Source organism: Neolamprologus multifasciatus, chromosome 23 (genome assembly GCF_963576455.1).
Source record: "Neolamprologus multifasciatus chromosome 23, fNeoMul1.2, whole genome shotgun sequence".
NCBI classification, from domain to species: Eukaryota; Metazoa; Chordata; class Actinopteri; order Cichliformes; family Cichlidae; genus Neolamprologus; species Neolamprologus multifasciatus.
The window spans coordinates 40,534,530-40,558,319 of NC_140460.1; the positions used below are offsets into that span (position 1 = coordinate 40,534,530).

The 23,790-nt window shown below is 43.1% G+C and overlaps 1 protein-coding gene across 7 annotated transcripts in view; it reads right to left on the bottom strand.

Moving 5' to 3' along the window:
• Nucleotides 1-4,838: 4,838 nt before the first annotated feature.
• The window catches only part of LOC146492346 (NACHT, LRR and PYD domains-containing protein 12-like), a 137,642-nt gene continuing 118,690 nt past the window's right edge, over nucleotides 4,839-23,790 (bottom strand). For 6 of the 7 annotated variants that reach the window (XM_085151034.1, XM_085151035.1, XM_085151039.1 and 3 more), the window contains one exon: nucleotides 4,839-5,318. In XM_085151034.1, coding sequence (XP_085007160.1) covers nucleotides 5,300-5,318 — 19 coding nt within the window. In that variant the 3' untranslated portion in view covers nucleotides 4,839-5,299. Of the gene's footprint in view, nucleotides 5,319-7,305; nucleotides 7,311-8,514; nucleotides 8,689-10,795; nucleotides 10,973-17,407; nucleotides 17,585-23,790 lie in introns of all 7 variants that reach the window. The other variant, XM_085151044.1, reaches the window with a different exon arrangement.

The window sequence follows — 23,790 nt, forward strand, 5'->3', positions numbered from 1 at the left end:
ACACCAAACACAAGATGAAACCAAAAGGAAACACAAAACGCTGCGACCCAGGACCCTGACAAAAGGAGTTCACAATGGCCGATTATACCCTGGAGCCCAGAGGGTATTTTTAAAGTAACACAATAGTTACTTTTCCTAGTAATTAATTACATCTAGAACCTTGTCACTCAGTTACTAAGTTACTTTTTTGAAGAAGTAATTAGTAACTATAATTAGTTACTATTTGAAAGTAACTTGCCCAACACTGGATATGAGCGAGTTTCCCAGCTGATGCAAACTGGAAAGCTTCTCCTGTTTGAAGTGGATCTATTCAGCTTTTATTTCCTGATCATTTTAAGCATCAACAAAGTTTCTAAAAACAAGCAACAGTTTGTCATCATTCATAAACTCTGACGTCACAGGAGTGTTTTTATTCCTGTCCCATGTTTGAAAGTTTCTGCATATCAGAGCTGCCAACACGGCACCGACTCAGGCTGGAACTGACTTTAAATCCTTCATCATTCATGATCCTGTTAAAACCACATCCAGGGGAAATCTTATTAGCATGTAGCCTTTAGCTCATGTTCTGATTGCTGCTCCTCCATGTTTCTAGTCCTTTTTTCTGTGAATAAGTGTTTGTGGAGCTTTGAGCTCCTCAGACTTCGGCCTCTCGACCTCCTGATGTTCAGCCTGCAGCTGTCAGTCATCCAGTGTTTGCTCAAAGACTTTAATCACCTCGTTAACCAAACAAAGCAGCACAGTTTGATCCATGGAAACACAAACACGCTCAGGCTCATCAGTCTCTGAACAGGACAATGATGAATCGTAGGCTCAGGGATTGTTTGGAGCTTAAAGAGAAATCAGATACATCAGAACACAAAAACCCCGAGAGGTGGATCAATGTGACGTCACACACCTGAGCTCTGAGTCCTCGAGTCTGATCCAGGCTCGTGCTTTAAGACACGTTTCTGTGTAACACTCAGCTCAGGTGTGTTCAGGACATTTGCTTGGAAGAAGCCGTCTGTGGATAAATCCTGCTCTCCACCTCAGCTGTCAGGTTTATCCAGAGAACGGCCGTCCTGACTTCCAGCAGCCCCACAGTCCTCGTTTCTAATAAACTGGCATCACTGAAATGAACTGTCTGCCTCGCTGTTCAATAATCTGCTCTTTGCCAATTTCCCAGCAGAACCTTCCACTCATATCAGCATTTTTCTGTGATTCTCACATTAACTAAACATAAAAAGCTGAAGCCAACCTCAGAGTTCCCCGTATTGAGGAAGAGTTTCCTCTGAGCCACAGCTGAGTTTGATGCGTCCACAAAGGAAGACTGACGGGAGGACAGACTCTGGGAGAAAGGCAGATATTAAAAGATATGAATACAAAGTACAGTGCAACAAACAGCAGATTATGAAGAGCGGTTAGACCTTCATGTGTCAGTCATTGAAATGTGATCAAAGTTACCTGTTTGACATCCTGATAGAAGAAAATCAGCTTCTTGGATCCGTTTGCAGCAAAGAATTCATGGATCAGACTGAACTGGAAGAATCAGACATTAATGACTCAAAGGTTCAACTCTGAGGAAGGATCACGTCTCTGAACTTACTCTGTCATCAGAGACCGATGGCGTCTTCCACCGCCGCCTCCTCCAGGCTGCCGGCGTCTGCCAGCCTGCTCATCAGGTATTTATGTCGGGCATCCAGAGCTGCCCGCCGTTCCTCCTTCACGGCTCTCGCCTGTTTGGCTACTTCTCTCCTCGCCTCATTGGACAGCAGCAGTCGTCCTTTTACCAGACACCTGGAGAAACATCAGCTCAGTCTACAGACGCAGAGACCAGTGAGAGCTGCCCAAACATCTGCAGGTTTCTGAGGACCACGTTTGACCCTGACTGGAGGCATCGATTCTGAGTGTGACTGCCTAAACTGAGCTACTGTCCCCCCCTCCACTGAGACGTTCTCCTGTGATGTGTCATGGGGGGAAGTGTTCCTCACGGTTGGACTCGTGAGAAGTTCAGTCAGTTTATTCAAACTTTAAAAGACGCATTTTCAGTCTCTGGATTTCAGCAGAAACAAATGTGAACACAGCACTTTTTGATTGAGTATAAAAGGATGAAAGAGTCAGTGATTAGTAACATTGTTGCTGACTGATGCTGTTGTAGAGCTGTCTTTGGATCCTCACGTTCCTGGAAGCCTTCCCTGGATTGCTCATATATCATTAACTTGTTTGTGTTCAGTAGAATCAGGTGTTGTGGATGCAGGTCGTAGCTGTGTGAGGCCTGTACAGTCAGCGCTGTGTGAGCGCTGTGTAACGTTAGCTTAGACTTCTTTCTGTTGTTATCATCCTTCAGGTTAATGTTGTTTTCATTATGCATCACAGGAAGTGTGGGTGGCTGTTAGCCTCACAGCTCATGGAGAGTTGCTGCTGCTCTGCCTCCTTTTTGATGTTTCTGCTCTTTGTGGCTTTGTGTTACTTTGTGTCGTGTCTGAAACAAAGTGAGTCCATGTTACTAACTGTAGTCGGCTCTCTGTCTCATGCACAGCTGACTGTTGTCTGAATGAAAGTATTTTTATACTTTGTGTAATCTGTTGGGTCTTTGAGCCCTTTTTAAACAGCATATGAGCCATATGTATGTGTGTATATGAAAGGTTGTTTGTAAGACATAAAATTGTTGCTTATTCTTGAGCTGTTGCTGTGCCTGATTGGTCGACTCGCTCTAAACTGAAGGTTGACTTGATTATTTTGGATTTTTACATTTTGTCAATAAACCAACTTCTTTATGATTTGAACGGCGTCTCTGACGTGTCACAGGCCTGTCAGCTTTCTTGGTGATTGGTATAGTTTTGAGCTTCATGCTTTGGCTGTTGTTGGGTTTTCCTCTTTCATATTAAAGCTTTTGTCCTACATTTGGCTCTAAAGTCTAATTCTAATCCCAGCACTGTGTCTGGGTGTGTGATGGTTGTTGTGATGGAGCCCCAGCAGAGATGGATGGCTGGCGCGGCTCTCCGGAGCCCCCAGTCAGAGCAGATGCAGGGCCAGCAGGTGTGGAGACCCCTGGCTGAGGCAGCTGAAGCTGTGGGTGGCAGTCAGCCAGCTCAGGATGCCTTTTGGGCTGCAGCAGCATAAAATCCTCAGCAGGCTGGGTAAGCTTGCGTGAGCTCTCTGTGGAGGCTGTTGCAGCTGAGATGGCTCACCCGAGCGGTGCAAACTTAGTTACCTTCAAGGCTCCAGAGTCAGCTGAGGTCAGCAGCTCAGCCTCTGGGGAGGCCCTGGGGAGGTTACAATCCCTGGAACAGCTAGGTCTCTACAACCAGAAACAGTCTTTGCATGTGCAGCTTCAGAACCAGACTTGAAGTTCCAGTTAGTGTCCGATGTCCCAGAAACACTCAGGTGCTCACTGAGCAATCTCTTGAGGCCAACACTCAGAAAATCAAACAGTCTTTGGCTGAGCCTTTGTGGGAACATTTATCGTCTGTGCTGGAAAGGTGGAAACATCTGGGAGATGCAGCCTTAACACACTGGGTTTCACAAGTCCTTGGAGGCAGCTCACTAAACTCAGGGATGCAGACAAAATCAGCACTTGCAGGAACACAATGTGCCCTCTCACAATGAGCTTGGAAGCAGAAACTGAGTTTTCCTCACTGACTGTTTTAGACAGTATTGTGGGAGCAACACAAAAAGCAGCTTCAGCTGGAAACACACAGTTTAGTGTCTTTGCTGCTCGCTTTAAGTCACAATAAACAGAAAACTCATTGTGTCTCATGTCAGAATCAAATCACTCATATACAGGAAAGGAAGAGGCGGAGCTTATTTCCTGCAGGGAGAGGTTAGCAGTCTGTGTCTTTCTCATTTCTGACTCCTAAAGAGCTGAAAAACACAGGCTGTTATTGGCTGGCTGACACTGGGATTAATGTCCTTGAAGCCAGCAGTCTTTAATGTCCAGGTTCAGAACGGGCAGGTGAAAAACAGTCCTTTATGTTCTCTGATGTTCAATAAACTGTCCTGATTACTGAGGGAGCAGAGAAAGTGTCTCCATCACTCACCACAGCTGGATGCTCTGAAATCCTGGAATCCAGCTGTGGAGAGGAGCGCCGGCGGCGTGGACGCAGTTTAGTAATCAGGGAACGGGAGACAGGAGGGAAACACAGCTGGGACCAATTACACACACTGAGACAGGAAACAGTAACACAGGACTGTCAAAGTAAAACAGGAAATATACACAGAGTCCAAAGTAAGGAGACGTGGGACACAGTGAAGACACAGAAACAGAAACCAGAACTATAATCACAAACAACTCAGAAACATAAAGAGTGAATCAGCTGATTCAGTGTTTGTGACAAAAACATTGGATCCTGGTTAATAAGTTTGATTTGTTTGTTTCTGTATTATTTTGTGTATCGTTCTTATAAGCTGTTGTTTTTTCAGTGAAATATTATTTAATTGTTTTAAGCTTTTTGTTGACTTTGAAGTGCTTAAGTTGATATTTTTGAACATTTAAATTGTTCGATTATTGTAGAGTCGATAAAACTGTCAAACGCACAGCTGCTTCCAGCATGGCCGGAGGAGAGGTGGCCGAGCAGATGCACAACACACACAGCTCACAGGTTTGCATTTCTATATATTGCAGATGTTGCAGAAATTGACAGTAAAGAACTCAGAGATCCAGCGCTGTCTCCTGCCCCTTATTTATACACCACAACACAACGACAGGCGTAACTCACACAAACGGGTAACATGAGGCTCAGATGCTTTGGACATGTTCACATATACTGGACACAGAATGATGAAGATGGAGCTGCAGGAAGGAGGAAAAGAGGAAAAACACAGAAAAGATTCACAGATGTGGTGAAAAAGGACACGACAGGTTCTGTTTGTTAGTTTGGTTTTTCTTTATTTGGTAAAGATTCAGAAATAAAGAGAAGATCACATGTTTGAATATTATATTAATGTTCTGTAATTACAACAAGTTGTAAAATCTTTCCAGAGTGAGACAGAGACTGTGCAGAGACTGTAGAAGGACAGAGCAGCAGCAGAGCAGTCCAGATACACTGATGATCCTCTGTCAGATCCAGAGGGACACACAGGGGTGATGCTGGACTCTACATTGTGTCTGACAGTGGAGCTGTTCTCAGAGCAGTTCACTCTGCAGCACTGACAGTCATCTGCACTTCATTCCTCTGTCAGTCACTGCTGGATGAAGCTCTCCTCTCCACCTCCCAGTAACATGGCCCAGTCAGAGCGTCTCTACACACAAGCTGCTGCTGCTTCAACCTCTCTGGATCATCAGGACACAGCTGCTCCTCTCTCAGCACACACACCGTCCTGTTTACCATCGAAACCTCCACCTGCAGAGAGAAGGAGGAAGAGCAGAGGAGATAAACGAGTGTTTCCAGAGACTCTTCATCAGCTGTCAGTCAGTGATGCAGCACATCCAGTATAAAGAGCAGCAGGGACTTCAGTGCTGGGACTGTACTAGGACTCATTGTTGCTTCACTTTTTCTGATCTTTGGATTTTTATTGAAGTTGCTGAAAATGTTTTTCCCTCCTAGTTTGAGTTTGGACTTTCATTCATTAGAAGAACCTTGGTGTGTCCACTCTGAGCTCTGTAGGAACCCCAACAACAAGCCCAACAATCCAGATGGACGTTCCAGCTGTTAACTGGAGGAATTCCATCCAAACATCTGCTCTCACTAAATTCTTCCTCACCTACAGACTGTGTTCTTCACTGCTTTAAACTTGGAAATGAATGCAGTCATTGGTCTGCGTGCTGCTTTGTTCAGAGAGCTGATTGGCTGTTGACAGTGTTTGATCAGAGCGTGTCAGCCGTTACTATGGTGACCATAAAGGTGAGAAACAGGAAGTGTTTGTTTCCAATCCTGAAGCCTGTCACCGTTCTCCTCTCACAGCTTCACTGAGAAGCTGCAGCTTTACAGGAAACACTGGATCTTTGTTTCATACTGACTGTGTTTAGTACAATACTGCTGACAGCACCACCCACTCACTCCATCACTCTACTTACACCAGAGTCTCCAGTCTGTAGTCTGGACTCTGCTGAAGATCAGACAGCTGCTTCACATCTGGATCCTTCAGGTCGTTCCAGCTCAGGTACAGCTGTCTCAGATGGGAAGGGGTTGGACTTCAGTGCTGCTGCCAGATAATCACAGCTGATCTTTGACAAACCACAGAACCACAATCTGTATAAAGAATGAAAGATGTAAGTTTATTAGACAAAGTGCTTGAAATCATTCAGTGTTTCATCATCTGTTCAGAGCTGAAGAAGGTTCAGAATGTAGAAGTTTAGAAAATGGAAACTCCAAACAGCTGAAGCCAACAGGAAGCAGCTTCAAACAGGAAACTGTGCAGAGTTTCAGATTATATGTCCTGATGCAGCCAGTTGGATTTTGGAGATTTGAATCTCTGTTCTGTGACTAAGTCCTTGAATCATTTCTTCCAGTTGGTCCAACAAGACAGACTAAGTATTGGACATGTGTTGTGGCTCCATTAGGGGAGCTTCTAAATGTGATGTGATGGCCCCTCTGGGTCTGTCAGGTCACAGCACTGAAGAGAGCTCAAACTGGGCACACAGTTGTTCCAGTCTGGACCAAAGACTCTATACTGGGACTGAGGGACTGCTTTGACTGCACCCACTGGGACTTTTTAAAGGCTCATGTTCTCACTTAGATCATCGATTTCTACTGACATTTCTTTCTGGGAAAAATGGGGATTACTTTGGAAACAGGAAGTATTTTCCCCAATGAAGCAGCCCTGGATTAGTAAATCACTCCAACATGTTCTCAGGCAGAAGAAGCTGTCTTGTTATGAGGGAGAGAAGAAAAAGATTGAGGCACAGAAACTTGTTGAAAGAGAGATAAAGCAGCTAAAATCAGGTGTAAAAGTAAAGCAGAGGATGAGCTGAATAAAGGACACTCAAGGCTGGCTTGGAAAGGAATGAAGTCCATGGTGGGGATGCAGAACAAGGAGCAAAGATGAATGTGATGCTGAATCAGCAGAAGACTTGGACTCATTTGATTCCAGCTTTGATATCATTGATTTCAATGAAGAGCTTTGTGATTGTAGCAAAGGGCTGGTAGCTCTGAGAGTCCCACTGATGAGGTGTTTGTGTGGAAATCTCTTAGTGGGACCAAAGAGAGAAAAAGCCCTGGTCCTGATGCTGTGGGAGGGAAATGATTGAAGTGTGCTGTGAGGAACTGACTGGGAGATTTTCACACATTTTCCAGTCCTCCTTGGAACAACAGGAAGTTCCCAGCATATGGAAACAAAGGTTAAGTGTCCTATGGCACTCAGTGATGATGGTGCTGTGGCCCCACCAGCTCCACCTCTTTGTAAAGGAACTAACTGTAATCTGAAGCTTCAAATGGAACTAAGACTTCCTCCACTAGGTGGCAGTGTCTGATGAGAAAGTGTTAGTGGAGCTGGCCTGGAGTCAGAAACAGGAAGATGCAGGATTTGGGCTGAAATGGGGAAAAGTGGTTAGCACTAGTGCCTTAAAGCAAGAAGGTTGTAGGTTGAAGCTTGTTGGTCAGCTGGCCTTTCTGTGGAGGTTGGATGTTCTCCCACAGTCCAATGAAATGCTGCTTAGGTTCATTGGTGCTTCTAAATTGGCTGTAGGTGTGGATGTGAGAGAGTGCTTCTCTGTCTGTCTCTGTTGGCCCTGTGATGGACTGCTCACCTGTGCAGGTGAACCACGCCTCTTGCCCTATGACAGCTAGGGCACAGGCTGCAGCCCTGTGAGCCTAAGCTGAATAAACAGTTAGCAAAAATGATCCATAGATGGCCTGAAATTCCCCAGTTAGCAGTTTGGTAGATAGCTATGACATGCTAATCCCATCCAGCAGCTGTATTCTACCTGTAAGCTGATCCCTGCTGAGCCAAAGCACTTTTTCATATACAAATTACAACCTTTAATAGAAACCTATTGGTCAGCATCTTATTAGCCTGCTGTTAGCTTCATTCCACAGAAAACTGAGAGAAACTAACAGAGTTGATAAAGAATAAAGAGAAATGTGCTGATTTAAAGCCTTTGAAGTGCTTCAGATGATCTCTGTCCACTTCTGTCCACTCATTCATTCATGTAAGCTTTCTAATGCAGCTTTGATCTTCACAGTCTGCTTTATGAAACTCATTCTAACCCTGAATGTCAGAGTGTTCCTCCTTCTCTTTCCCATCATTCATGCTGGCAGTGGAGGAGATTTGGATGTTGGACTGTGTTTTGGATGATGTGTGTATGTTTGTGTTGGACTGCTGTCTGTAAAGGAAACGCACATTTTGCTTTGGATTTCAGTGTCAGACAGACTTTAAGCTGGAATGAAGAGTTTGAGAGTTTCACAGTGAATTTTCCAGTGGAGGATTTTTCTTTTTCTTTGAAGGTTTGAAATGTGAACATTGTTCTGCTACAGTCAATGGACTAAACCAGAGAAGAAGAAAACAGACTTTACCATGAAGATCCTCAGTGTGGATCAGTATAATATCAGCCTGATGTCTGCAGTTTAGTGTCAGCACAACTAAAACATGCTGACTGACCTCAGAGTTTCAAGTTTACATCCTGGACTCTCCAGGAAACCACACAGATGCTTCACTCCTGGATCCTGCAGGTTGTTTCCATACAGCTCCAGCTCTCTCAGATGGGAGGGGTTGGACTTCAGTGCTGCTGCCAGATAATCACAGCTGATCTCTGACAAACCACAGCTCTCCAATCTGTATAAAGAATGAAAGATGTAAGTTTATTAGACAAAGTGCTTGAAATCATTCAGTGTTTCATCATCTGTTCAGAGCTGAAGAAGGTTCAGAATGTAGAAGTTTAGAAAATGGAAACTCCAAACAGCTGAAGCCAACAGGAAGCAGCTTCAAACAAACACAACAAGAGAAAAAACTCTGAATGTTTCACATTAAAGTCGTACATTTCTCATAAAAACAGGAAAAAGACTTGAAAAAGTCGTGATTTTCCTTCCAGGAACCACATGGCTTCACTTTTAAAGGTGAAGTGTGACAGAAATGGACATATTTGAAGTCCAACACCTTTTTCCAGTCACATTATTAAAGCAGACAAACTACAAGCTCATTTTCATTCCAACAAGTCATCTTCTGACCTGGACTAACAACACTGGTCTCTATGTGCAGCTGGCTGTGAGACCAGTGCTCAGGGAGCGTCTACAAAGTGCAACACTGAAAGAACATCACACACTCATTTGCTTCCAGCACTTTCACACAAACATCTACTGTCATTATTGTCACCAAACTCTGTGGATCCTTTATTGCAAATTCAAATGGGATCAAATGGTCAGACAAAAGAGGGTTATGAGGAAATATGATGAAATGTTGTGTATTAGCAGCAAGTTATTGAATCATTTTCCTCAGAAACCAAACAAAATGATTGACAAACATGTTTTTACAAACTCAGTGTTGGACTTGGATCAGCAGGATAAGCTGATGTTTAAAGGCATTTGAGTCTCGCTGTATGAGAGTCCAGTTATTACTCAATATTTATGGATGATGTTCTTTCAGTGTTGCACTCTGTAGACGCTCCCTGAGCCTCACAGCCAGCTGCACATGGACCAGCTGACATTACCCAGCATTAGAGGCGGCTGTAAAAAATTAATGTTCCCATTTAAATGGTTTTAATTTGAATAAAACGATGTTGATTCATTCAATCCTGAATCGATGTTTAATATAAATGTATTTTGCCAGAATCTCAGGTTAAAGCTCACAAACTATTTCAACAAGCAGCAAACAGCTAAAACAGTAAATGAGAGCAGCTAAACACACAAAGATGGAAACACAGAGCGTGGATCGTTCACTCGACGGCACGTACACAGACACGCCGTCGGGGCTGAAAGTGGACAGCTCACAGATCCTGAAGCTGCAGGTTTCATCTGTCTCCAACCAAAACTGAGTGAAGCAGCAGCAAAAGAAGATCCAAACTCTGCTTCACGTTTGATAAATATGCTCATGAATTCTCTCTGACTTTGGCTGTTCCTGCCTGCACAGCTCTCTCTCTCTCAGTGTACTCCAAGAACAGCTTCAAACATCTGTTTCTGCATCATTCACTGTTTATTAGCCACCAGTCTGCTGTTGTGTTCAGTGCTGTCGGCCTCTGACAGTAAAGCCTCATTTCTGCTGTTCCATGGAAACTTTTTAAAATGATGACAGATTACAAACTCTCAGCTGTGTCTGTAATCAAACCTCTGTAACTTTGCTTCACTTCAGCAGCATCAGCTCATGTTCACATGTTGATTCATGGTTTGCTTCAGTTTCTGATCGACTGCAGAATATTTTGAAGGTTATCTGCTATAAAAAGCCAGAAGAGGAAAATCTGCTTCATGTGTTTCTGTTTGATCCTGAGTGACTTTGACACAAAGGCCTCTGCTGTGATGATCACACCTCTGATCAAGTCTCACAGTGTCACAACTGATAAATGATCAGAGTTAGAATATTTCTGACTGTCTGCTGTGTGCCGTGACCTTTGACCTGCTAAAGACAGTCAGCTGTGGATTATTCATTGTTGTGTCTGATACTTAGAACTGTGAGGAAGAAGCTACACAGTTAATCAGGGTCCCCTCTCTCTGAATCAGGAAAGGTGGGCAGGCCGCGTGTGGGCCGCGGGCCATACGTTGAGTATCACTGTTTGAAATGTGAACATTGTTCTGCTGCAGTCAATGGACTAAACCAGAGAAGAAGAAAACAGACTTTACCATGAAGATCCTCAGTGTGGATCAGTATAATATCAGCCTGATGTCTGCAGTTTAGTGTCAGCACAACTTTCACATCATATTCATCTGAGCACAACTAAAACATGCTGACTGACCTCAGAGTTTCAAGTTTACATCCTGGACTCTCCAGGAAACCACACAGATGCTTCACTCCTGGATCCGGAAGCTTGTAGTTGAAGCTCAGGTCCAGCTGTCTCAGATGGGAGGGGTTGGACTTCAGTGCTGCTGCCAGATAATCACAGTTGATCTCTGACAAACCACAGCTCCACAATCTGTATAAAGAATGAAAGATGTAAGTTTATTAGACAAAGTGCTTGAAATCATTCAGTGTTTCATCATCTGTTCAGAGCTGAAGAAGGTTCAGAATGTAGAAGTTTAGAAAATGGAAACTCCAAACAGCTGAAGCCAACAGGAAGCAGCTTCAAACAAACACAACAAGAGAAAAAACTCTGAATCTTTCACATTAAAGTCGTACATTTCTCATAAAAACAGGAAAAAGACTTGAAAAAGTCGTGTTTTTCCTTCCAGGAACCACATGGCTTCACTTTTAAAGGTGAAGTGTGAAAGAAATGGACATATTGAAATCAATGATATGAAAGCTGGAATCAAATGAGTCCAAGTCTTCTGCTGATTCAGCATCACATTCATCTTTGCTCCTTGTTCTGCATCCCCACCATAAATATAAAGAGGCAAAACTCACATTTTCCAAAATCCTCTTTAAGCTTCGACAATAAAGGAAGATAGTTTTATACAAGTCTTTGTGGTTTTCTTGTCACCCAGATGCCCGAGTACTTAAACTTGTTATAGCTGGGTTTAAAAGGCGCTAAAATACACAAAACTCCCCAGTTGTCGTACAGATAGACTTTGCCTCGCTCTTCCCAAAATTCACTTTATATGCAGAAATTGTCCCAAATTCCTTAAGTATGCATTAAGGTGACCTTGAGGCTCTTAAAGGCGCCTATAAATAAAATGTATTATTATTATTATTGTAAGTCTATCCAAAAGTTTATGGAGGCTATTCGATGGGTTGGAAATAAATAAAATCATGTCGTCGGCATAAAGAGAGACTTCATGTTCGATACCCCCTCGATGTTTTCCCTCAACACCAACACATTGTCTCAGAGCAACAGCTAGCGGTTCAATGGCAAAAAGGAGACAGAGGGCATCCCTGTCCTGGGGGGCAGATTATTGTTAGTCCGGACGGCTGTTAGAGGGGAGCAATACAATACTTTTATCCAAGATACAAAATTAAAGACACATTTTTTAAGCATATAAAAAAAAATCCCATCTCACCCGATCCAACGCTTTTTCTGCGTCAAGCCAAATTACGGTTTCCAATGTATCACCTTTAACATGGGTATAAATTATATTTAATAGAGCTCTAATGTTAAAAAAAGAGTGCCTAATAAAGCCCGTCTGGTCTGGTGAAATAATGGAGGACAAATACTTGTGTAAGCGACGGGCCAACACTTGAGCCAGGATCTTGGTGTCTGTGTTGAACAAAGATATTAAACGACATGAACGACAATCTAAATGGTCTTTTTCCTGTTTTACAATTAAACACATCACTGCTTGATGCATTGTTGGAGGCAACGACTGTGAGAGGAAGGATTCTTCAAAAGTGGATTTTAACAGTGAATTCAGTCGGTCAGAAAACTTTATGAAAAAATCAGATGGATACCCGTCGGGGCAGCAGATTTTCCAGACTGCATGCTCCATACGGCCGTTTCAATTTCAACATTAGAGACAGGTTCCTCCAGACTAGCGATCGCATCTTCTCCCAAGGAGGGAATATCAAAAACCTTATTGAAATCATTGTGGATGTCAAGGATAATTTGGTTGTCTGTAGACCTTATTCCCTGGTTATTGTAGATCTCAAGGATAGTTGGTTAGCTGTTCTTAGTTGTAGCTGGTGATCTGATAACTCGCCTGTTTTTTCTCCATGTTCATAAGCGGAGCTGCAACTTTGACTCAGCCTGTTTTGTAGATATGAGATTGTATTCAGTTTGTCATTGTAACCGCTGTGTATATAACACAGGCTCAGGAGAGTGGCTGTACACAGCATGTAGTTTGATACGTACTCTGCTTCAACGTAATATTACTGTACTGAGTGTGTATAAGGACCATAAATGGCACCTGTAAGAGACACGGTTACAAAGAGGATTTCAAACTCCAGGCTGTCAGTCACGCAGTAGAACCTGGGAACAGAGCAGCTGCTTGTTATTATGCTCAGCGTCTGTTAGTTTACATTTTGACTGCACGATTGTGAGCTTTTTGTCATGCACAAAAACAACATTGTTTTCTTTTATTTATGGAGCATTATTATTTAATAAATGCTGATCATTTATTTCTGAGTAACTGTTTCATGTACATCTATGCTGTATGTTAATAAATGTGCCTGTGTGAGATTTGGGACACAGCTTTGACTAAGAACTCTCTTTTTGTTCGTACTTTCTGGCTTTAAAAATATCGAGATATATATCGTATATCGCCATCCAGCTAAAGAATATCGAGATATGATTTTGGGTCATATCGCCCAGTCGTAATATTGCAATAGGTTGTCCGTTAAACTCAAGCGGGGCTTGGGCCCTGGCACTGCGTAGCCACACAATCCTGGTAGTAGTGACACTCGGCTATGACGGCGTGCGGGTTACCAGCTGGCTTTCTCAGGATAGGGCTCCTGTGTGAGCGGTCGACAATAACGTCTTTATCCATACCCAGCACTTCACGTAGTAGCACGGATACGGCCGTGGAGGAGCTCGAGTCCAGGCCCTCTGGGATCCCTATGATGTGGATGTTAGCTCTCCGCTTCCTGCCTTCATCACATTTATCCTTCAGGTCAGACAGCTCCTCCTTCATACTCTCTACTGTAGACTGCAGGGTGGTCACCTCATCGCTCTACATTGACAGCCCATCCTCAGCTTCTTTCACTGTAACCTTTACTCCATCAACTTCGCCGCACGTCGCCGCCATGCTGTTAGCGATCTCATTTCTCAGTCCTTGCACGTCAGCCCTTATATTGTCAAAATCTTCTTTCAATGCATTTCTGAGTTCTTCTTTTAACAGCGTACTAATGTCCTCTGTAATGGATTGAAGAAGCTCCAATTTTAGAGCAGTAGGATCCACATTACGCGCGTCTGTTGAGTCTGCTCTTCAGCGGCCGCAGAGCTGGACGCTGCCCTTTGGCCATCATCGATACTCTCGCCCGAGATCGCACCGGGGCTAAAATATTCACCTGCTCAGCTGTTTTTGATCAGTTTGAGCCTGTGTGGTTTGATCAGGTGGAGGAACGATGTGATGCTATAAAGACATCATCTTGTCCAAATGATGTTGTTCCAACACGTGTTTAAAAAGATTTTAAAGGTTGTTGGTTCCGACATCTTAGCGATTTTTAACAGCAGTCTTAGTTCAGGTGTTGTACAGCCTGTTTTAAACATGCTGTTGTACAGTCTGTACAAAAAACCTGATCTGGATCCTCTGTCCGCTCAAACTTCAGGCCTATTTCAAAGCTTCCCTTCCTGTCGAAGATTTTGTAAAAGATTATATTTGTTCAGCTGCAATCTGTTGTAAAGGTTTCAGTCTGGTTTTAAAGCTCTTCACAGCACTGAAACTGCACTTTGAAAAGTTCTTAATGATCTTTTATCAGCCACTGATCAGGAGACTCAGCTGTGCTTTTGGATCTGACCGCTGCCTTTGACACTGTTGACCACAGCATCTTGATGTCACCATTGGAGCATGGCGGCATCAAGGGCGCTCTATTAGACTGGTTCAGCTCTTTTATTAAATCGCATTATTACATTTGGGGCTTATATTTGACGGCAATGTGACCTTTGAAAAACAGCTGAGCTCAGTTGTACAGCGGTCTTTCTTCAAACTGAGGCTTTTATCTAAGGTGAGATCATTTATATCTTTTAAAAACCTTGAACGGGCGATCCACGTTTTCATGACATCCCAGCTGGATTATTGTAACTCCTTATATGTTGGAGTTAGTGGGACCTGCCTGGCAACACTGCAGCTGGTCCAGAAAGCTGCAGCTCGTCTTCTGACACAAGCTCAAAGACATTTATCGTCCCAACAACCATATATACGCTGGTCCCTCGCTGTAACACAGTTCACCTTTGGCGGCCTCGCTGTTTCGCTGATCTTTTTTGTGCAATTTTGCATGCTTTTGTTATTTACAGCGCATTGTGTTCTGCATCCTGATTGGCTGTAGACCATTGTCAACCAATCTCGTGCCGTGTCTCCTGTACAGTACAGAATGTGTTCAAATCTACAGCAGTGTGACTCTGCAGTGCTGCACTGTATGTTTGTACGTTTTGTCCCCAACAAACAACAATGATGACGAGACGTTTTGCACCTGTGGTAGCAGCCAAAGGCAGAGGAAGATGCTGACCATCATAGTTTCAACAAGGAGGCAAAAAGGTTGTAACTGTCCACAACAAGAACATCGTAAGGATGGAGTCAGCTTTGGCTTTGTGGATCAGTGACCGCAGGAAAAAGAACATCGTGCTGGACACCAACATTATCTGCATAAAAACTCAAAAGCTTTATGAAACTTTACCTGACAGCGAGGAGCCCAGGCCATGGACGAGTGCTCCTCACACAGAACCAAGCTCATTTAATGCCAGCAAAGGCTGATTTGACACATTTCAGAAACACTTTGCTTTCATTCTTTAATAATGAACTTATTTTTCTATGAAGGTTTGAACTTTGTTTAAACAAGAGAGAAAAGTGTGAAAATGTTCATGCCTGTCTGAGAAAAGTGTAGAAAGTGTACAGTGAGGGTTTAACTGCCTTAAAACTTCTATAATAATTGTAAAACATAAAGCTGCTACTTCATTCTGAGACTTATTTTTAGAACGTAACTCGATAAACGAGCGACGGCAGTAATGTATTGTGTTTATTTTGAAAACTCTCAACAGGATCTTCAGATTTATTTTGAAAGGTTTATCTGGAAAACACACAAACACATAAGCAGGAAACAAAGAGCGTGATATGAAACGATAGACGTTTTCATATGGTCATCATATATACATCGTTCTATCGAACAGTCCCAGCTCCTGCTGTCAGTCTCTGTAAATCTGCTTCTAGCTTCACTGAGAAGACACTTGTGACGGGAACGTGTGAGAAGTTTTGTGCAGACAAGTGTGGATTTAGAGTGTGGGACGAGCTCTCCACAGTCTTTGTGGAGATCCACATTCTGCATACTGCCTGTGAGAAGCTGCAGACATTTGTCCTCCAAATCCACTGAGCAGCTGCTCGTGGTGGTATTAGCTTCATGTGTGCGTGTTAGCATGAAGCCTCGGTCACACTCTGCTGTGGACACGGTCACGGACAGCTGGACGCCTGATGGACGAGTCGTCCTTCCTGTTAAACTTCTTTGAGCATGAGAATAGCATGAGAAGCTCAGTGGACACTGTTCAGTGTTTTAACTCTCGCTTTCACTTCAGCTTCACCAACAACAGCACAAGCAGAGCAGCCCACTGCCTGCATGGCTGGGACAGCGCCCCCTGGTGACTGTAAACCACTACAACATGTAGACGGCCGTCTGCAGGCTGGATGTAGCACCACCGCAGAAATGTGCTGCAGCTCTGTTTAGTTACCCAGCTGACAGCAGAGGCTGATCATCTTCTGCCCAGTAAAACTTTTCCACATGTGAGTGTTAATGATGTACAAAGACTGTGAGTGCAAAGAGGGAGCGAGGAGGATGACAGAGAGATGGTACAGGAGCATCAAGAACCCGGCGAGGAAATGAGCAGAAGGACTTTGGAGCCTGTTGGATAGAAGCTTTCACAGAGACGTGTTTGACTGGACACCACCAGGACAGACTTTTAATCCCAGGATTTGGATGAGCTTTCTGTCTTTATGTTCACAAATGATGCTGTAACTCTGTGACTGTCCTGGAACTGTCAGCAGTGTGGTTACGTCCTTTTGACCTGAGTTTCCACAGCTCTTATAACAGCAGTGTACATTCAGACTGAGACACGCTTCAGTCTGTATGGACCTGTTTCTGTAGCTGCCACCATCATTCTACATGTTTGTACATCAGCTTATCAAATCCTGTCTGCTGTCTTCATTTATTACTCTTCACCTGCTTCACTGTCACTGTGTGGGCGGAGCTGCCTGAGCCCCGCCCACACAGTGACATCTCCTCTCTGGAGCTAAACTTCTGCTTCATCTCCGCCTCTCTTCTTCATCCTCCACCTCTCTTTTCTCTTCTTCAGTGTTCTGCAACCACGGAGCCTCACAGCCATTAGCACGCCCATACCTGAGCAGCTAGCATTACCCAGCATGCCGTGCAGCAGTGTCAGTTTGTAAATGTGCAAGAATTCCTGATCCAAACTGAGTGCTGTGTGCCGTGACCTTTGACCTGCTAAAGACAGTCAGCTGTGGATTATTCATTGTTGTGTCTGATACTTAGAACTGTGAGGAAGAAGCTACACAGTTAATCAGGGTCCCCTCTCTCTGAATCAGGAAAGGTGGGCAGGCCGCGTGTGGGCCGCGGGCCATACGTTGAGTATCACTGTTTGAAATGTGAACATTGTTCTGCTGCAGTCAATGGACTAAACCAGAGAAGAAGAAAACAGACTTTACCATGAAGATCCTCAGTGTGGATCAGTATAATATCAGCCTGATGTCTGCAGTTTAGTGTCAGCACAACTTTCACATCATATTCATCTCAGCACAACTAAAACATGCTGACTGACCTCAGACTTTCAAGTTTACATCCTGGACTCTCCAGGAAACCACACAGATGCTTCACTCCTGAATCCTTCAGGTTGTCGTTGTAGCTCAGGTCCAGCTCTCTCAGATGGGAGGGGTTGGACTTCAGTGCTGCTGCCAGATAATCAAGGCCAATATCTGACAAACCACAGTCCTTCAATCTGTAGAAAGAATGAAAGATGTAAGTTTATTAGACAAAGTGCTTGAAATCATTCAGTGTTTCATCATCTGTTCAGAGCTGAAGAAGGTTCAGAATGTAGAAGTTTAGAAAATGGAAACTCCAAACAGCTGAAGCCAACAGGAAGCAGCTTCAAACAAACACAACAAGAGAAAAAACTCTGAATGTTTCACATTAAAGTCGTACATTTCTCATAAAAACAGGACAAAGACTTGAAAAAGTCGTGTTTTTCCTTCCAGGAACCACATGGCTTCACTTTTAAAGGTGAAGTGTGAAAGAAATGGACATATTGAAATCAATGATATCAAAGCTGGAATCAAATGAGTCCAAGTCTTCTGCTGATTCAGCATCACATTCATCTTTGCTCCTTGTTCTGCATCCCCACCATAAATATAAAGAGGCAAAACTCACATTTTCCAAAATCCTCTTTAAGCTTCGACAATAAAGGAAGATAGTTTTATACAAGTCTTTGTGGTTTTCTTGTCACCCAGATGCCCGAGTACTTAAACTTGTTATAGCTGGGTTTAAAAGTGGCTAAAATACACAAACCTCCCCAGTTGTCGTACAGATAGACTTTGCCTCGCTCTTCCCAAAATTCACTTTATATCCAGAAATTCTCCCAAATTCCTTAAGTATGCGTTAAGGTGACCTTGAGGCTCTTAAAGGTGCATATAAATAAAATGTATTATTATTATTATTATTGTAAGTCTATCCAAAAGTTTGTGGAGGCTGTTGGATGGGTTGGAAATAAATAAAATCACGTCGTCGGCATAAAGAGAGACTTCATGTTCGATACCCCCTCGATGTTTTCCCTCAACACCAACACATTGTCTCAGAGCAACAGCTAGCGGTTCAATGGCAAAAATGAGACAGAGGGCATCCCTGTCCTGGGGGGCAGATTATTGTTAGTCCGGACGGCTGTTAGAGGGGAGCAATACAATACTTTTATCCAAGATACAAAATTAAAGACACATTTTTAAGCGTATAAAAAAAAAATCCCATCTCACCCGATCCAACGCCTTTTCTGCATCAACCCAAATTACAGTTTCCAATGTATCACCTTTAACATGGGTATAAATGATATTTAATAGAGCTCTAATGTTAAAAAAGAGTGCCTAATAAAGCCCGTCTGGTCTGGGGAAATAATGGAGGACAAATACTTGTGTAAGCGACGGGCCAACACTTGAGCCAGGATCTTGGTGTCTGTGTTGAACAAAGATATTAAACGACATGAACGACAATCTAAATGGTCTTTTTCCTGTTTTACAATTAAACACATCACTGCTTGATGCATTGTTGGAGGCAACGACTGTGAGAGGAAGGATTCTTCAAAAGTTGATTTTAACAGTGAATTCAGTCGGTCAGAAAACTTTATGAAAAAATCAGATGGATACCCGTCGGGGCAGCAGATTTTCCAGACTGCATGCTCCGTACGGCCGTTTCAATTTCAACATTAGAGACAGGTTCCTCCAGACTAGCGATCGCATCTGCTCCCAAGGAGGGAATATCAAAAAACTTATTGAAATCATTGTGGATCTCAAGGATAGTTTGGTTGTCTGTAGACCTTATTCCCTGGTCATTGTAGAGCTCAAGGATAGTTGGTTAGCTGTTCTTAGTCGTAGCTGGTGAGCTGATAACTCGCCTGTTTTTTCTCCATGTTCATAAGCGTAGCTGCAACTTTGACTCAGCCTGTTTTGCAGATATGAGATTGTATTCAGTTTGTCATTGTAACCGCTGTGTATATAATACAGGCTCAGGAGAGTGGCTGTACACAGCATGTAGTTTAGTCATTTCATCAGCTAACTGAGAGAGGCGCTCGGTCCCTATTTTATTCTGTTTGGCACAAAATGAAATTATTTGGCCTCTCAGATGCTTTTAGAGATTCCCAAATGACTGATGATGACATCTCTGGGGTCTGATTGATAGAAAAAAAATCTCTTTGAGACCTTTTGTAACTGACAAACTCTTCATCTGCTAACAACACTGAGTTGAATCTCCATGGCTGATAGTTGGAGCAGGCATCAGGAATACACATTGAAAAAACAAGAGGAGAAATCACCAGAGTCTTATAATCACATTCTGAAACTAAAGGGAGACGTTTTTCTATACAAATATATGTTTTATGGACATTAGAAAAAAAAGAGTATTGACGTGAAGCAGGATTATGAAATCTCCATACATCAGCTAGCCCATAATTATCAAGAAAGCTCTGAATGACGCATGGTGACATTGGACTAAGTGTACTTTTGTGTGAACTGTGGTCCATAGCAGATAATGAGCAGTTTAGGTCTCCCTCAAAGATGATATTGTGTGATGACATATTGGGGAGCCGCGCAAAGACATTAGTGAAAAATCTGTGATCGTCCCAATTAGAGGCGTAGATATTTGCTAAGATCAAAGGAAAACCATAAACTATATTTTCTGCACTTAAAATCCTGTAATTTTCTCAAAAAGTCGACAGTGCGCCTTATGGATGAATTCTGGTTGTGCTTACTGACCTCAAACCGATTTTATGTGCTACACGGCGCTCAGAAACCTTTCAAAAAATGTTTTGGTACGACTTTGCTAAGCTACGAGGCCGCACCGCTTGATGGATTGTTGGAGCATTACAGCTACGAGGAGCCTCGCGGAGTGATACGTACTCTGCTTCAACGTAATATTACTGTATTGAGTGTGTATAAGGACCATAAATGGCACCTGTAAGAGACACGGTTACAAAGAGGATTTCAAACTGCAGGCTGTCAGTCACGCAGTAGAACCTGGGAACAGAGCAGCTGCTTGTTATTATGCTCAGCGTCTGTTAGTTTACATTTTGACTGCACGATTGTGAGCTTTTTGTTATGCACAAAAACAACATTGTTTTCTTTTATTTATGGAGCATTATTATTTAATAAATGCTGATCATTTATTTCTGAGTAATTGTTTCATGTACATCTACGCTGTATGTTAATAAATGTGCCTGTGTGAGATTTGGGACACAGCTTTGACTAAGAACTCTCTTTTTGTTCGTACTTTCTGGCTTTAAAAATATCCAGATATATATCGTATATCGCCATCCAGCTAAAGAATATCGAGATATGAACTTTGGGTCATATCGCCCAGTCGTAATATTGTAATAGGTTGTCCGTTAAATTCAAGCGGGGCTTGGGCCCTGGCACGGCATAGCCACACAATCCTGGTAGTAGTGACGCTCGGCTATGACGGCGTGCGGGTTACCAGCTGGCTTTCTCAGGATAGGGCTCCTGTGTGAGCGGTCGACAATAACGTCTTTATCCATACCCAGCACTTCACGTAGTAGCACGGATACGGCCGTGGAGGAGCTCGAGTCCAGGCCCTCTGGGATCCCTATGATGTGGATGTTAGCTCTCTGCTTCCTGCCTTCATCACATTTATCCTTCAGGTCAGACAGCTCCTCCTTCATACTCTCTACTGTAGACTGCAGGGTGGTCACCTCATCGCTCCACATTGACAGCCCATCCTCAGCTTCTTTCACTGGAACCTTTACTCCATCAACTTCGCCGCACGTCGCCGCCATGCTGTTAGCGATCTCATTTCTCAGTCCTTGCACGTCAACCTTTATATTGTCAAAATCTTCTTTCAATGCATTTCTGAGTTCTTCTTTTAACAGCGTACTAATGTCCTCTTTAATGGATTGAAGAAGCTCCAATTTTAGAGCAGTAGGATCCACATCACGCGCGTCTGTTGAGTCTGCTCTTCAGCGGCTGTAGAGCTGGACGCTGCCCTTTGGCCATCATCGATACTCTCGCCCGAGATCGCACCGGGGCTAAAATATTCACCTGCTCAGCTGTTTTTGATCAGTTTGAGCCTGTGTGGTTTGATCAGGTGGAGGAACGATGTGATGCTATAAAGACATCATCTTGTCCAAATGATGTTGTTCCAACACGTGTTTAAAAAGATTTTAAAGGTTGTTGGTTCCGACATCTTAGCGATTTTTAACAGCAGTCTTAGTTCAGGTGTTGTACAGCCTGTTTTAAACATGCTGTTGTACAGCCTGTACTAAAAACCTGATCTGGATCCTCTGTCCGCTCAAACTTCAGGCCTATTTCAAAGCTTCCCTTCCTGTCGAAGATTTTGTAAAAGATTATATTTGTTCAGCTGCAATCTGTTGTAAAGGTTTCAGTCTGGTTTTAAAGCTCTTCACAGCACTGAAACTGCACTTTGAAAAGTTCTTAATGATCTTTTATCAGCCACTGATCAGGAGACTCAGCTGTGCTTTTGGATCTGACCGCTGCCTTTGACACTGTTGACCACAGCATCTTGATGTCACCATTGGAGCATGGCGGCATCAAGGGCGCTCTATTAGACTGGTTCAGCTCTTTTATTAAATTGCATTATTACATTTGGGGCTTATATTTGACGGCAATGTGACCTTTGAAAAACAGCTGAGCTCAGTTGTACAGCGGTCTTTCTTCAAACTGAGGCTTTTATCTAAGGTGAGATCATTTATATCTTTTAAAAACCTTGAACGGGCGATCCACGTTTTCATGACGTCCCAGCTGGATTATTGTAACTCCTTATATGTTGGAGTTAGTGGGACCTGCCTGGCAAGACTGCAGCTGGTCCAGAAAGCTGCAGCTCGTCTTCTGACACAAGCTCAAAGACATTTATCGTCCCAACAACCATATATACGCTGGTCCCTCGCTGTAACACAGTTCACCTTTGGCGGCCTCGCTGTTTCGCTGATCTTTTTTGTGCAATTTTGCATGCTTTTGTTTTTTACAGCGCGTTGTGTTCTGCCTCCTGATTGGCTGTAGACCATTGTCAGCCAATCTCGTGCCGTGTCTCCTGTACAGTACAGAATGTGTTCAAATTTACAGCAGTGTGACTCTGCAGTGCTGCACTGTATGTTTGTACGTTTTGTCCCCAACAAACAACAATGATGACGAGACGTTTTGCACCTGTGGTAGCAGCCAAAGGCAGAGGAAGATGCTGACCATCATAGTTTCAACAAGGAGGCAAAAAGGTTGTAAGTGTCCACAACAAGAACATCGTAAGGATGGAGTCAGCTTTGGCTTTGTGGATCAGTGACCGCAGGAAAAAGAACATCGTGCTGGACACCAACATTATCTGCATAAAAACTCAAAAGCTTTATGAAACTTTACCTGACAGCGAGGAGCCCAGGCCATGGACGAGTGCTCCTCACACAGAACCAAGCTCATTTAATGCCAGCAAAGGCTGATTTGACACATTTCAGAAACACTTTGCTTTCATTCTTTAATAATGAACTTATTTTTCTATGAAGGTTTGAACTTTGTTTAAACAAGAGAGAAAAGAGTGAAAATGTTCATGCCTGTCTGAGAAAAGTGTATAAAGTGTGCAGTGAGGGTTTAACTGCCTTAAAACTTCTATAATAATTGTAAAACATAAAGCTGCTACTTCATTCTGAGACTTATTTTTAGAACGTAACTCGATAAACGAGCGACCGCAGTAATTATTGTGTTTATTTTGAAAACTCTCAACAGGATCTTCAGATTTATTTTGAAAGGTTTATCTGGAAAACACACAAACACATAACCAGGAAACAAAGAGCGTGATATGAAACGATAGACGTTTTCATATGGTCATCATATATACATCGTTCTATCGAACAGCCCCAGCTCCTGCTGTCAGTCTCTGTAAATCTGCTCTTAAAACACATTTGTATTCACTGGCTTTTAATACAGCATAAGAGTTATTTGATATTAGATGTGTGATATTAATGTTATGAGTTATTTTAATAGTTATTTTGGATTCTTGTACAGCACTGTGGTCAACGCTGCTGTTGTAATTAATGTGCTATAAACACATAAACAATCTGCAGTTAAACATCCAAAACTAAAGATGTGATCGCTGCCTTTAGAAAATGTGCTGATGCACAAGATATCAGCTCCATTAAGGTGGAATGTGGCCGTGTTAGAAACATGTTGCAAGAAGTTTGAAGCTGAAACTGTGAAGCTGAGAGTGAAAGAGCTCCAGCGTCTGTCACAGGAAACTTTCTTATTTCCACACTGATGAAAGCATCAAGCTTTGATTTCCTGCTGCTTTTATTGAGTCACACTGTGAAACTGAGCCACAGCTGAACCTGCATCCCTGTACAGCAGACACTTACAGCGCTTGGCTGCTTCCATTGAACCCTCTGCACAGAGCTTCAGTTTCCTCTTCTGGTCCCAAAGTGCAGAACAACGAGGT